The sequence below is a fragment of the Notolabrus celidotus genome, chromosome 4, assembly GCF_009762535.1.
Source record: "Notolabrus celidotus isolate fNotCel1 chromosome 4, fNotCel1.pri, whole genome shotgun sequence".
NCBI lineage: Eukaryota > Metazoa > Chordata > Actinopteri > Labriformes > Labridae > Notolabrus > Notolabrus celidotus.
In genome coordinates, this window is record NC_048275.1 from 12,342,291 (window position 1) to 12,355,712 (window position 13,422).

The 13,422-nt window shown below is 41.1% G+C and overlaps 1 protein-coding gene across 4 annotated transcripts in view; it reads left to right on the plus strand.

The window, feature by feature from the left end:
* Positions 1-2,041: 2,041 nt before the first annotated feature.
* The window catches only part of mark1 (MAP/microtubule affinity-regulating kinase 1), a 40,925-nt gene continuing 29,544 nt past the window's right edge, over positions 2,042-13,422 (plus strand). For 2 of the 4 annotated variants that reach the window (XM_034681721.1, XM_034681725.1), the window contains exons 1-2: positions 2,043-2,478; positions 5,691-5,891. In XM_034681721.1, the coding sequence (XP_034537612.1) occupies positions 2,428-2,478; positions 5,691-5,891 (252 nt within the window). In that variant the 5' untranslated portion in view covers positions 2,043-2,427. Of the gene's footprint in view, positions 2,479-5,690; positions 5,892-13,422 lie in introns of all 4 variants that reach the window. The other 2 variants (XM_034681722.1, XM_034681724.1) reach the window with 2 other exon arrangements.

Sequence of the window (13,422 nt, forward strand, 5' to 3'; positions counted from 1 at the left end):
GTCAGTGCCCATTACATTCCACAGCAGTGCAACTCAGGTACAGAATGCAAATCCTTGGCACGAACACTGTGCTCCTCAAATGCTTCATTACTCCAACACATGAGAGGCCTTGATAATTAGCTGTAAACCTCTCCGAGTGAAATGGTCTGTCACTCTTAGAAAAATAAATATGAATGGTATTCATTTATTTTATTGTGTCAATTCATGAATTTTGAACAAACACCCCAAAAGTGTCTACAGGTTATCAAATCTAAATTAGACACCAGCTAAATGAAGTCAAATATTTAACTATTAGTACAACGAGGATGTGTCTTGCTGGGATAATTTAGCTGGTCCCAGTTGTTGGGGCTCAGAGAGGATAAAATCTGCTATGCTGGGACTGATTCCATGCTGGGATCAGATGCAGAATTCCAAAAATGCCCATCTACATGCCAAGATTCACTGTTGGACCTCTTTTTATTTTGTTGAACCATCTTACAGTATCTTCCTGTGCTTTTTTGTGAAACACAAATTTATCAAAGGAAAACCTTATTCAGGAATGTTCTGGAAAGTCATTTGAGAAATTTCAACCTGACTGCTGATGGGAAGGAGGCTGGTGGTTCCTCAAAACCCTCAAAAACAGACCTCATGCTCTCTCAGTGGCCTTCAGGTCTTATATCCATCACATATTGTGATGTGTTAGGTCAAGCTGTGTCCATTGTTATAGCAGGGGCCTCTCTGGTGTGTGAGACAAACCATCAGTCATGTAACAGCCTGGAAGGTGCACTGTCTGCATGAATTCCACTATAACACTACAGAGACAAGAGGACAAGACATCTCACACAGGAGACTCAGTGATGGACATTAAACTGCTGCTGCACGGCTTGTTTCTCTGCAAAATGTGACACGACAGAACATCCATGACTTATGAGAAACGGGATAGCAGCTGACAAAAGGATGAGTGATGGAATTACTTGATGGAGGCCCCAAGCGTGTGATGCTGCACATGTGCAATGTAATGCTTGTGCAGGCTGACACCTAGTGGACAATCTGTGCATGCACATAATCCTGCACGTCATTTTATCATCACCACACCCAAAAAACCCAGGTGATGGACCTCTGCAGAGGAGTAATAGATTTCCTTTTATAAATAATACATTTAATGATATTGTTGGCAACCCTTTTGCAAACATAATTGTTAAGTGAAGAGAGAGCAGAGTTTGGATGTGTTTCAAATAGGCAGGTTCCTTTTTTTTTAAATGATTATTATAGTGTTTGGTTTCATCAAACACCACAAAATTAAGGAACATGTATCTATTGGGGCCCTTTCTCTTACCTACATACTAAATCTGTCTTTGGCATCCTTGTCAATAAAAAGACCCTCTTGATAATATCAAAATATGATTAAAAAAAGGAGATACAGTCGCTTATTTATCCCCTAATTTGTTCCCTGACCACTAAGGATTTTTTCCACCTCATTAATGATTAACTGAAGAAAAATGTGGGATGTAATACCATCATTGTCCAACAGATGGCGTAGCGTGTCCAGCTTACTGATGGACACAGGCTTTCCCCATGAACTAGGCCTTTATCAGGACATTGTTTACCACATTCAAACACCACATGAACACTCAGCTTAACCACATCCACCCACAGCGTTGAATCAAGGAGTTAACTCACTCACATGTCTGTAATATAATTTAAGTAATTATACAATTCCAGTCGATTTTAAGAATTTGTTGTAATGATATTACAAAACCACCTTGCATGTCTTCAATGTGTTGTATTAAGGCTATTAGGACATGGACAAAAAGTGATTTGGACCGGTTTGGCACGCCCTACAATTAGATCTGGTGGGACACTGTTGCGACTGTGTGCTTAACTGTTTTCTGGTGACTGAAATAATGAGCTATAAAGAGGAGACAAAGGGAGTGTATGTGCATGAGAGAGAGAGAGAGAGAGAGAGAGAGAGAGAGAGAGAGAGAGAGAGAGAGAGAGAGAGAGAGAGAGAGATCCCTCCATCCTTCCTGGTGGGAGGTTTGAGATGCGCTGCGCAGACCCGTCCGCTACCGACGCATCTTCCTGGCCTGCCCCCCTTCTCTCTCTCTCTCTCTCTCTCTCTCTCAGTCTCTCTTTCTCTCTCTCTCTCTCTCTCTCTCTCTCTCTCTCTCTCTCTCTCTCTTCCTCGCTCTCTCTCTCTCTCAGTCTCTCTTTCCTCCTTTTCTGTCTGCCACTAGCCTACCTACTACCTGAAGCGAAGTGCACGGAAGCCGAGAACCACAATCTGGCGCGTCGGCTGGGCCCTGTGCGCGCTATGCTGCGGTAAAAACCCGGGCCGCTGTTTGCGGTGTTTCCAGGGGATGTAGAGAGGGACGGGAGGCACCGCGCCGTGTCTGCTCTGCTCTGCCCAGCCCGCTGCATCGCTGAGCGGCCTGTGAAGCACACAAGATGTCGACCAGAACGCCATTGCCCACGGTGAACGAGCGTGACACCGAGAATGTAAGTGCTGTTGTCCTCAGACGCCGGTATGGGAGCTGGAGAAATATGAGCAGGGATTTGGCTGTTTTTGGCGCACTGGTGGTCGGTGCATGTTGAGCAGGGCTTTTTGTTGCTAATGTTGCAGAGCCTCCCGATCAATGAGCACTCAGCCTGTTTTTCCATTCTGACAGGAATAAAGCGCAGGGAGCCTTGGATAACCCAGAATAGAGGTGCAGTTCGGTTATGTTTGCCCATGTTGTTGTGTGCCACTAACAACGCACTGCGTCAGTATGCTGCCTTTAATGATACATGCGAAGCTTGAATGTTACAATGTGGACCATTAAAACGTTGCTTCTGAGGCCTACAGGACAAATCATGTTGCTCCACTCGTGCAACTGGAGGTATTTTCTGGTCCACAACGTCAATATTTAGGGAGGGTGGGGGAGGATGTTGCCCTACTTTTCAATGGCAACGCTTGGTAGCATCGCAATGTGACATCCATCACCTATTGGGCCCTGTTGTAACTGCATGCTTAGAGTGAAGTAAGTAAGTACATTTTATTTAGTATAGAACCTTTCATAGAATAAAACCACAAAGTGCTTCACAGGAAAAATATTCAAATTAAAATGAAATGATAAAACATTCAAATGAAATCATAAAACATTGAAATAAAATCTTAAAACAGTAAAAGAAGCAGACAATAGTATAATTAAAACATTAGTCTGTACAAGGGGAGTTGAAGGCCTGTTTAAATAAATGTGTATTTAAGAGTTTTTTAAAAGTGACAACAGAGACAGGAAGAGCATCCCACAATGTTGGTGCCACCACTTAAAACGCACGGCCACCTTTTGTCCTTAGACGAGCTCCAGGGAGAACCAGCAAGGCCAGGTCAGAAGACCTGAGTGACCTACTGATGAGGTAGGGGTGGAGCAGGTCTGCGATATATCCAGAAGGCCTGACCATGCAGAGCTCTATACACAAAAACAAGAACCTTAAAATGAATTCTGAGTTAAACTGGAAGCCAATGTAGGGAAGATAGAATCAGAGTGAGCTGAGGAGACGAAGAAGAGGAGGAGGAGGGAGCGTGTTATTATTCACCATTCTCCTGCCACGACAGTGAAGAGCAGCACACAGACATGTATTTATCCACAGGCTAAAGAAATAGCTGCAGATTTCTTCTCATTCACTGTGTGTGGAGGAATGTTTATGAACGACCACCCCCTCCCTCCAGTGCTGCTCGCGCGCTGTCGGTCACGCGCACACAAAGAACAGCATTATAATAAAAGGGATATCTCTGCTGAGATCAGGATTGCTGTGTGTATGCTGACAGGCTCTGACATATCTAGGTTTGTCAGATTTCTTTCTAGAAACAAGACGAGGCACCGGCTAAAGCCTCCTATTAAACTGTGTTACAAGTACAAGCAGAAGAAGTAGCCAGAAGCTGTTTTAAAGGTTATTCCTAGATTTTTAAAAATAGGACTTTTGTTCCAGCTTGAGGACATGGATCAGCATCATCTTCAGGTTATCGAAATAAGATTACAAAATTATTTTCTTAAGTTATATAACAATCCCCAATGCAACTTTACATCGCATCTGATCATTCTTTGCTGCTGCTCAGTGATGCATCAGCTCAGAGGGGGTTCTAATGTGACCGTCTAACTGTCTGATGCTGCTTTAGCTTCCAGAGACAAGGGTATAGACCGCTGAACGGCTATTAAAACTCAGCTCAGCAGCACTGGCAGTAGCTGGCCAGCATAGCCTGCCTCTGTTTGACTCCATCAGGCAGCCCCAGGGCCCACTAGCAGCTGAACTGCATTGCATAACAGCTTATTACTCAGAGAGACGAGTGGCTTTTAGTGCAGCAAAATAGAAGAAGCTCCTCTTGTTGCTTCCTTGTTTTTATGTGTGTCTGCTCAGGTGTGTGTTATGTTTTTATAGGTCTGGCGTCCCTGAAGATGTAATGTCAGTGGTTGCGAGTAAATGGATGGGAGGGTGAAACTAACTTTGTGTGTTAACCAACCACCTGCACACATGCCAGCTTGCTTCATTTTCAAAATTTAAGACCCTTCCAAGTTTAAATGACAAACTCCCCTTACAGCAGATGTGAAGAAAATTGATTCAGAGGATAACAGCTACTTTTTAGTGTGAACATTTACCCACTGCATGTATAAAAAATGGGCCCAAATTTCCATCATGGAGGAGGTTTTGGTGCATTAGAAATAAGGATGCTGACTATGATTGGCATCAAATCAACATTTCTCCTTCCTTGCACTCACTCTCTCACAAACACACACACACACACACACACACACACACACACACACACACACACACACACCGTCACATCAGGAAGTGTTTCAAACCTGCAGTGTAGCTCTCCCTCCATCAGGATGTGGGATATCTGAGGTGATGTGCACCCTGCAGGGTGTAGCATTTCCCCCCCGTGAAAGGAGAGCAGGGGAGCCTGGGTAACCAGACCAACGCTTTATTCTCTGGCTGGGGTGTGGTGCTCTGGAGCAAAGGATCATGGGATTTCTGACCTGGACTGACATAAGCAGCTGCTGTAGGGGAGTGGAGTTAGACCAACAGAGACTGTAGGCAGCCTGTGCCAACATTGTACTTATACCAGGCTGTTACGTATTCACCTTCACATCTCGTATCTCAGGGACACTTTTTGTTTTTGGGTTCAGCCACAAAGCTGCTAACATTGTTATAAGTCTAGACTCTGTTCTGAACATTTCTTTGGTATTCTCAAAGACTCAATGTCAAAGGAGTTCTATTCCTTTTGTTATCAAACCTTGTCTTGTGACTGATAAGGTCTCTAGGTTAAGAGGTTAAGGTGTCGTACAGGAAGAGAGGAAGAAACCTGATTCCCTCCTTCTTTTGTCCCCTTCATGCAGGATACCACTCTGTGTGTTTACATGCACAGAAAATGTATTGATATATGCTCAGACACACACATTTTCAGCTCAATGGCTCCTGTTCTTGCATCTGAGTCATCTGTGTTAATGGGTGCATCTTTGTTTGCACAGAGGATATCCCAGCTTTGACATACACACAAATCTCCACTGCAGCACTACTCTGCTGCAGAGTTTGTACGTGTGCAGCCTGTATAGAAAGAGGAAGGAACTTTATTAACTTTGTCCTCAAAAGGCTGAGAGCTTCAGGGACGTATAGTGTTAGTATTTCACCATTGAAAGAGTCTGATCTCCTCATGTATGACTTTCCTACAGCACTCGTCGGTGGATGGCTTCGTTGAACCTCCAGTTCCTCCCACAAAGTCTGCAAGCCGCCACAGCCTGCCACGATGCCGCAACTCTTTCACCTCCACGGAGGAGCACCCCCATATTGGCAATTACCGCCTCCTCAAGACCATTGGGAAGGGAAATTTCGCCAAGGTGAAGCTGGCACGACATGTCCTGACTGGACGAGAGGTGAGACACATTTTTGTTTAGGTTTTACAAATAATTTAGGTTTTATTGTGGCTGTAAGTGATGTCCCAAAGCAACTAATTCCCTAGTTGTTTAAACAGAAATTTTAATTCTGACTAACTGTTCAGTCTAAAGGTAGAAGAACAGTCATTAAACGGTTGAATGTGGGCACAATTAATTTAACATGGCTAAACATGAGATCACAGTCTGCGGGTAAGCAATGTCAAATTGGTTTGCCTGATGGGGCTAAGGTTAGCAGAGCTTGCACCACCAGCCTTTGGTCCTCCTTGCAGGTTAACAACCACATAACTGTTCTGGTTACACATTGCTCTGATCAAGTGGATATATGACAGTCTAACTTGCACTGTGCCGTGCTACGAGTGCCGCCATACGTGCTTCTTTATGTCCAGATAGTAGAGTACTATTGCATTGTGGCAATAGCCATTAACTGAAGCTGCAGCCTGGGCTAGTGGCTGGTGGCTGCACTACATCTTAAACACAACATATGACCAGTATTTCAGGTAAACAATAATATAAATATAAACTACTAGTTTAACTGACTAGTAATTCTGCTGCTGAGAGACAACGTTAAATCATATAGTTGACTAAACACGCACATCCCCAGAGGTTATACAAATCAGTCCTCATCACAAAAGCTGTCACCACAGTTGCTACTAGAGTGTGACCAAGGCTGCAGCTCACCAACACCTCAGTTATTGGTTAATGCAAGGATTATTTTCCTGGTTAATGCTTAGTTTCCATGATGTTTCTACGTTGCAAAATAAATCCATCACAGAGTGAATTCTTGGTGAAAAATAATAAGAAGAATGATTAAAGATATTGAATAACCATAAAAAAGCACAGATGGTACCTGAATTTTTCTGAATTTTTTCACAAAGGTGTGAGATTGATTTTATTCCTTTGACAAAGTTCTTAATAGACAAATCATTGCAGCTCGAGATCATCCACTTGAAATAAACACATTTTGGATTGTGATATAGTTTTAACCTTAATTAAAGGTGACATATTACGCTTTTTTCATCAAAATATATTGGTCTAAGAGGTCCCCAAAATATGTCTTTAAAGTTTATGCTCAAAAAAACACTTTGTAATCAGATTTTGGCATGCCTGAAAAGTCCTCTTCTTCAGCCCTGTTCAGAACACTCTGTTTTCTCTCTGACCACGCCCCCTCAGGAAGTGGATGTGCCCTCAGCTCTCCAGCACGTTGATCTAATGTTTACATGTTAGCTGAATATACACGGCTGCTCACAGACCGCGCTACTTCAACCCTCTAAATCTGATACAGAATCTGATCCTGACCGAGAGGCGCCTGCAGCAGGACCTTTTTGAAGGATTGGTCACAGATTTAGTGTTTCTTGTTGTTTTATTTGTCAGTATGTCGACGTGTGTCTTGGTACACAGCTACGAACCAAGGGAGAGGTTCCGGTGGCTGGTGGTGAGGCTTTCAGCAGTGTGACTGCCCCCTGGTGGCTGGCTGCATTATAGGTCAAAAAATCTGTCTCCCCCATTCATTTGAAAGGGTGAGCAGTCAAACTTTAAAAAATAAATACACGTCGTAAGAATGTTTCTCACATCCGTATGCTGTGGTGATATGTAGTTAGTATTTGAGTGTTTTGTGTTCAAGGCCTCTTTTTCCTTAAAAGTTTCTTTTTCGTTAGTTATTAGAGTTTAAAAAACGGGGTTTTACTTCCGGGGTCCTTTGATTCACAGCCGCCATGGAGTGAAACTTCAAAGGACACACAGCGTCTTGTGACGTCACGCTGTAGGGTAGAGCTTATTACAGTGGCTTCACAGGCTCTGGCTGCACAATGGCGGCGCCCAGGAGCGGGATTTTTTGGCTTCAGAACCGTACAACGGGAGGAGGTGGAGCAACGCTGTCCATTTTTATTTACAGTCTATGCTACGAACATGTAGCTATGTGGCTATGCTAACTAGCGCTAGCACTTTTCCACGAAAAATAAAAATCATCCACTAGATCTTCAAATCTGCAGACGTGGGGAGTAAAACCGACCTTTGTGTTTATTAAGATAGCCTACAACTAGCATGCCTCCCTCCCAAGCTCCTTGTTAGCACACATTTGTGCAGGTAATGAAAAACGGAGGAAGGGTTCAGTATTACTTTATACAGTCTATGGGCTGAACAAGCTCCGAGCTCTGACTCCGTGACAGACCGGATATTGTTGTTACGTAACAAAAACACAGAAGTCTGAAACGGCTCGTTTCACACACATTTACAGAAAGGTGGAGAAATCAGAACAGGGGCAGAATGGATTTTTTTCACTTTCGGGGGGTTTCTAGACATGCCTGGGGCACATATTTCAGGTAGAGAACCATTAAAAGTCGATTTTGCATAATATGTCACCTTTAAACCAGAAGAAACTCATTGTATTAAAAATCTCTTTTTCAATTGTTCTGGCCAAGATAGTCAGCAGCAGTAAGGCATAATATTACATTTCTGTGTCACAATGTCACAGAAACAACCAATCATCATATTATCAATTATCATATGTTATGCAAAGTTGGGTGTCAACATTGTCCCAAATGTTCAAACCCTGAAAAATCAGCAAAAAAAAAATAAAAATGTAAGTGCGTTTTATTTGGAGCAGTGTTGCCCCAAATAAACTCCCCAGTGAGGAAAGTAGTTATTGGCTGTCCTAAAAGTCGCTAGAAGTCGCTACATGACATCATCTCCTAATTTGCATAACGGAAATTGTAATGGACGCTGTAGGAGAGATGAGTAGCCTCCAGGGAGAGAGAAAACAAGAGTAAAAAACGTCCTTAAATATGTTTATAACTACACTTAGGAGCCTACAACAAATCAAAGTAAAACATTAAATTTTTCAACCGTAACATTTCCAACATTTTTATTGTAGACAACCTAAATTAACAATCTAAGTGGACCATAAAGAGACAGTAGGCAGGATCAGCCAGCGGTGTCTTCGTACATGCGTGATACATTTGCAGTCTGGATGAGGAGGGATGAACGCCCCCTGCGCTAAATGTAGCTTAGGGGGACTCACAGCAGCATCCACTGCTCGTTGAGAAGAGTAAGAACAATACATGCTTTCACGTCAGTCTCCAAAAGTCTTCAATGACACCAGAAAAAGTCGCTAGATTTGTTGCTAGAGGGGTCTGAAAACTCGCTAAATATAGCCAGAAAAGTCGTTAAGTTGGGCAACACTGATTTGGAGGTCTGTCCTTCTGGAACCACCATGTTATTTATCAGAGAGTGAGGAAGTAGATCAGGAAACCGTTAAATGTGGGTTAATGTTACTAGCGTCTATTTCTTTAGCATGAATTGACAAAACATTTATATATCTGGCTTTTAAACAATGTAATGAAATAACTCAGAACTTCTGCCTGAGCTCAGACAGATATTTATCAGCAATTTTTTTGACATGTAGATTTAAACTGCCATGATCCCACGCTCTGCAGAACATCATACAATCACTTTTTTGTTATTGTTTGAATTTGAAGCAGCACATTTGAGTTAACCTTAGGTCATCAGCTCGTCTCAGCTTACATTTCCCATTGTGGTAACATTTAAGCATCCATCAGAGAAATGACAGAGAGGACAATCTATTTATGGATCTCCCACAGAAAAATGAAATGGAGCAGATATTTTGTAATGCTACGTTTATTTGCTCTGAGCTTTTTGGCCTAAATATGAATGATGTCCTTCTGTCATGCAGATATTGTACTTCACAATGTTAGTTCTCCTGTCAGGTCGAGCTCTCTGCGCTCACTCCCACACGCAGTCATGCACTGCTGACCTGTCAGGGTGATGGACAAACTGCTTTGGTGTGTCAGTAATTAAAGCTCCTGTTTCCCTAAGGAGAAAACAACGGCCTGTGATCTGTTCTCTGTCCTTCACTTAGCTGTGGAGCTCTCACTGATCAACCTCACACACTCTCTCATGACCGCCTGTGCCCTTTTATCTTCAGAGTTTCAACATGTTCTTGGTCATAACACAGCATCAAGATGCTGAATATTCCTCCAGGTCAGACCAGTCACAGTTTGATCCATTCTGCATCCTTTCATGCTAATCCTAAACAGGCACATTGGGTATGCGACCCACTGTTTGCTGAGAAGGTCAGGCCCAGCTTTGTGTGCCTGAGTGCCTTTGCTGGCTCATCAGAATGCAAAGTCATGGATCAGACTGAGGAGAGAACAGGTGGAAAGAACACAACCCACTGAAGCTGACGTTATCTCAGCTTCAGCCCAGCCAGACTCACAGCAGCAAAGATTTTTCTGAACTCAGAAATCAGGAAGAGTTCTGTGGAGAAAAATGGGCTGTGTCCTCCTCAAAGTGTCCTCTAGGAGGGTGACTTCAGGATGAGGGGAGACACACACACACACACACACACACACACACACACACACACACACACACACACACCCACACACACACACACACAGGCGCATGCTTAGCTGTGCTTATGGAACTATTTGCCTCATCCATATGTCTTCACTTACCCACAGGGGATGGATGATAATACTTTTTTATTAGCAGTTTATTTAGTTTAGTAAAACTCCCATATGTCATTGTTTTGGACATTTTTTGCAGAATTTTTCTTTTTCAAGTAACATTTAATACTTTTTTTAATATAACAGTTTTTTTTACAGTTAGAACAAAGTACAAAAGAATAGAATAGAATATCTGTATTGTTAATGTAACATGTACAACTAAATTAAGTAATTTAGTTAAATAATTAACAATCATTTTGATATGCTATCCTTCTTTCTGCTTACATTTGCCATATGATATGAAGCAGAATAGAACACATAAAAAGGGCTGTTTAATATCTCACATTTGAGGAGCTGGAATAAAGAGATGTTTAGTTTTTTCTATACTTTAAATTTATTTGACCAAGTTGATTCAATTAATTATTAATTGATCAACTGAATGATCAATTTACAGTTTTTTCCCTCTTAATAACATATATTCTGCAGCAGTTCTCTTTACACTTACACAGTACAGTGAACAAATGTAGTGAAAGAGCTAAATATAGACACAAAGCTAATCAAATGGTATACAGCTAAAAAAAGATAAGATACCATGAACTCGCAGCTCTTATGTGGAAAAGTTATGAAACTGATAGATATATACAGTAGGTAAAAAATGAATCCTAGTTAGACAAACTGATCTGAAATCAACAAAACCACAAAAATACCTTTAAAACCTGTACATTAGAATACACCTAAAAATCTTTTTATTATCAGTTTCAGCAAGGAATGAAAAGAGCAAAAAAAGTAAGACCATTTTGCATCAAAGTTAAACATGCAGTTGATTATATCTATAAGTACCAAAAAAATAACATTAAGAAACACTTCAAACATTAGGTTTATAAAGAGAAAACATAGCAATATTACTCTTTAATACACCTAATAGCATGGTGTCCAATTTCACTTTTGTCATGCTAAGGGTTGGAGGCTCAAATGTTATGATATTTTACCGCTTTGTTTCAGGCTGCAAGTCATACAAACATAAAACAACTTATTTCATTAACCAATAGCTATTGTTTTTGTTCTATATGTTTTACAAAGTAAAACTCGTGCTCTGTAGCTACTTATTTTTAAAGGCAAACTCAAGACCTACCTTTTTAAGTCTTGCTTTTAACTAAGTTTTATTTTTATTCTTAACAGTTTTATCTATTTATTTATTTATTTATTTATTTATTATCTATTTCAAATTTAGTCACTTTTATTCTACTGTATTTATTTATTTACTTTAAGTCTCACATCTTATTTTCTTTTAATGGTTTAATATTTTAGTCTTTTATTATCTTAGAAATGTATTTTACTTTGGTGATTTTAATTTCCTGTTTTGAGTTTTAACATCTTATTTTACCTCCAGTGTTTCCTCATTAAGATAACATGAGAGCGTTTCCTCAGTTCGTTCAGCAAATTATTTAGATTTTTTATTTATTTATTTTTATTTATTTTATTGTTTTTATTACTATTGTTGCATATTGTGTTGTTAACCTTAGGATTGTGGGGTGGGTTTGGGGTCTGGGCTGGGGATGGGATCTTTTTCTTAATTTATTCTATTTTAAGTTGTTTTTCTTGTACAGCACTTTGTGTTACAATGTCATTGTATGAAAAGCGCTTTACGAATAAAGTCTGATTGATTGATTGATACTTCACAGAGCAAAAAGCTGCTGAGGGGCTGAGGTTGGGCCTAGTAAAACTTGTCTTAAGCGCTAAAGCAAAAAAAAACTCTGCTATCCGAAAAATACGTTAAACTCTTTATTAACCAAAAGGATAATCAACTCATGGTATCGGCTCAAATGATTAGTGATCACAGTGATCAAAGAAAAATAGCAGTCAATGCGAAATACAGCGACCCAGCTCATCCTCTCTCTCCAACTCCAAACAAAACGTAACAGGTGGCTTAATTGAATAGAATATTCCCGCCCCTAACATATGACCCACTATTTAACGTATCAATGTTACCACACAATAAACCATATCATAAATAAACAACAAAAAAAATACCACAAAAAATATTAACAGTAACCAACCCTGAAGCTCAAAAGTAGATACAAAAAACACCTTCCAAATCATTCATTCATGACTCCTAAAAGCTTCATCTGCATCAGAGGGTGGCAAGACATTGCATGGCCTCCATCCAGTAGATACACCCCATAATTTGTCTCATTTGTTCAAACCAAGCGGCAACCTGCGGTCTAAAACTATGAGTCAATGCGGAAGTGTTAAAAGCTGCAGTTCATCGAGGATCCGCTTGTGGCTGGCTCCGGAAGTACCGGAAGTCACATACACATGAATGGAGAAAAGACGATCTTTGCAGCATTAATAAACATGTTTACAGCCTGGTTCAAAAGATGAGTGTAGTCTGAATAGCTCATTTCTCGATGTCCTCTCACTGTGAGGGGGGTGAATTTTTTTCTAATTCGGCAATTTTGAAGATATTGAGATTACCAGTCTTCCAATGAGAGGCACAGCTGCCTGTGGGAACACTGCAGCTGTTGGCTAGGAGGCTCAAAGCCCGCCTCTTTACGTCACACTGGCTCGACAGAAGCAATATGGCTGCCGCAGCCGATTGGTCTCAAAACAGCTCTTCAGAAACAGATGGGTGACGTCACGGATACTACGTCCATATTTTTTACAGTCTATGGTTCAAACTTTAAAATTGTATAAACGTTCATAAGGTCAAACTTTTGCAATGTGTGTGCAAACTGTTTGCAAACACTCATGATGCAATAACAATGATATGGCAATTGATTTCTGCAGCCCCACTAGTAACTTTCAGTGTATGAGATGGGACCTACTCAGCTACAGTAGCTCCCTTCAGAACACAGAGATCATGACCCTGTGGTTTTCGAAGAGCACAGAGGGAAATACAAGTGGAGGGGAACACGTAGAAAACTCATCAGCACTCAAGTTCTGCAATGACTAAGTTTCCTCCTTCATGTCCTCTATCTGAATATTCACACGTACGCCGAATCACAAGACCTGCATACGGTGAAGAGCATATGGGCCGAGTGTTACGA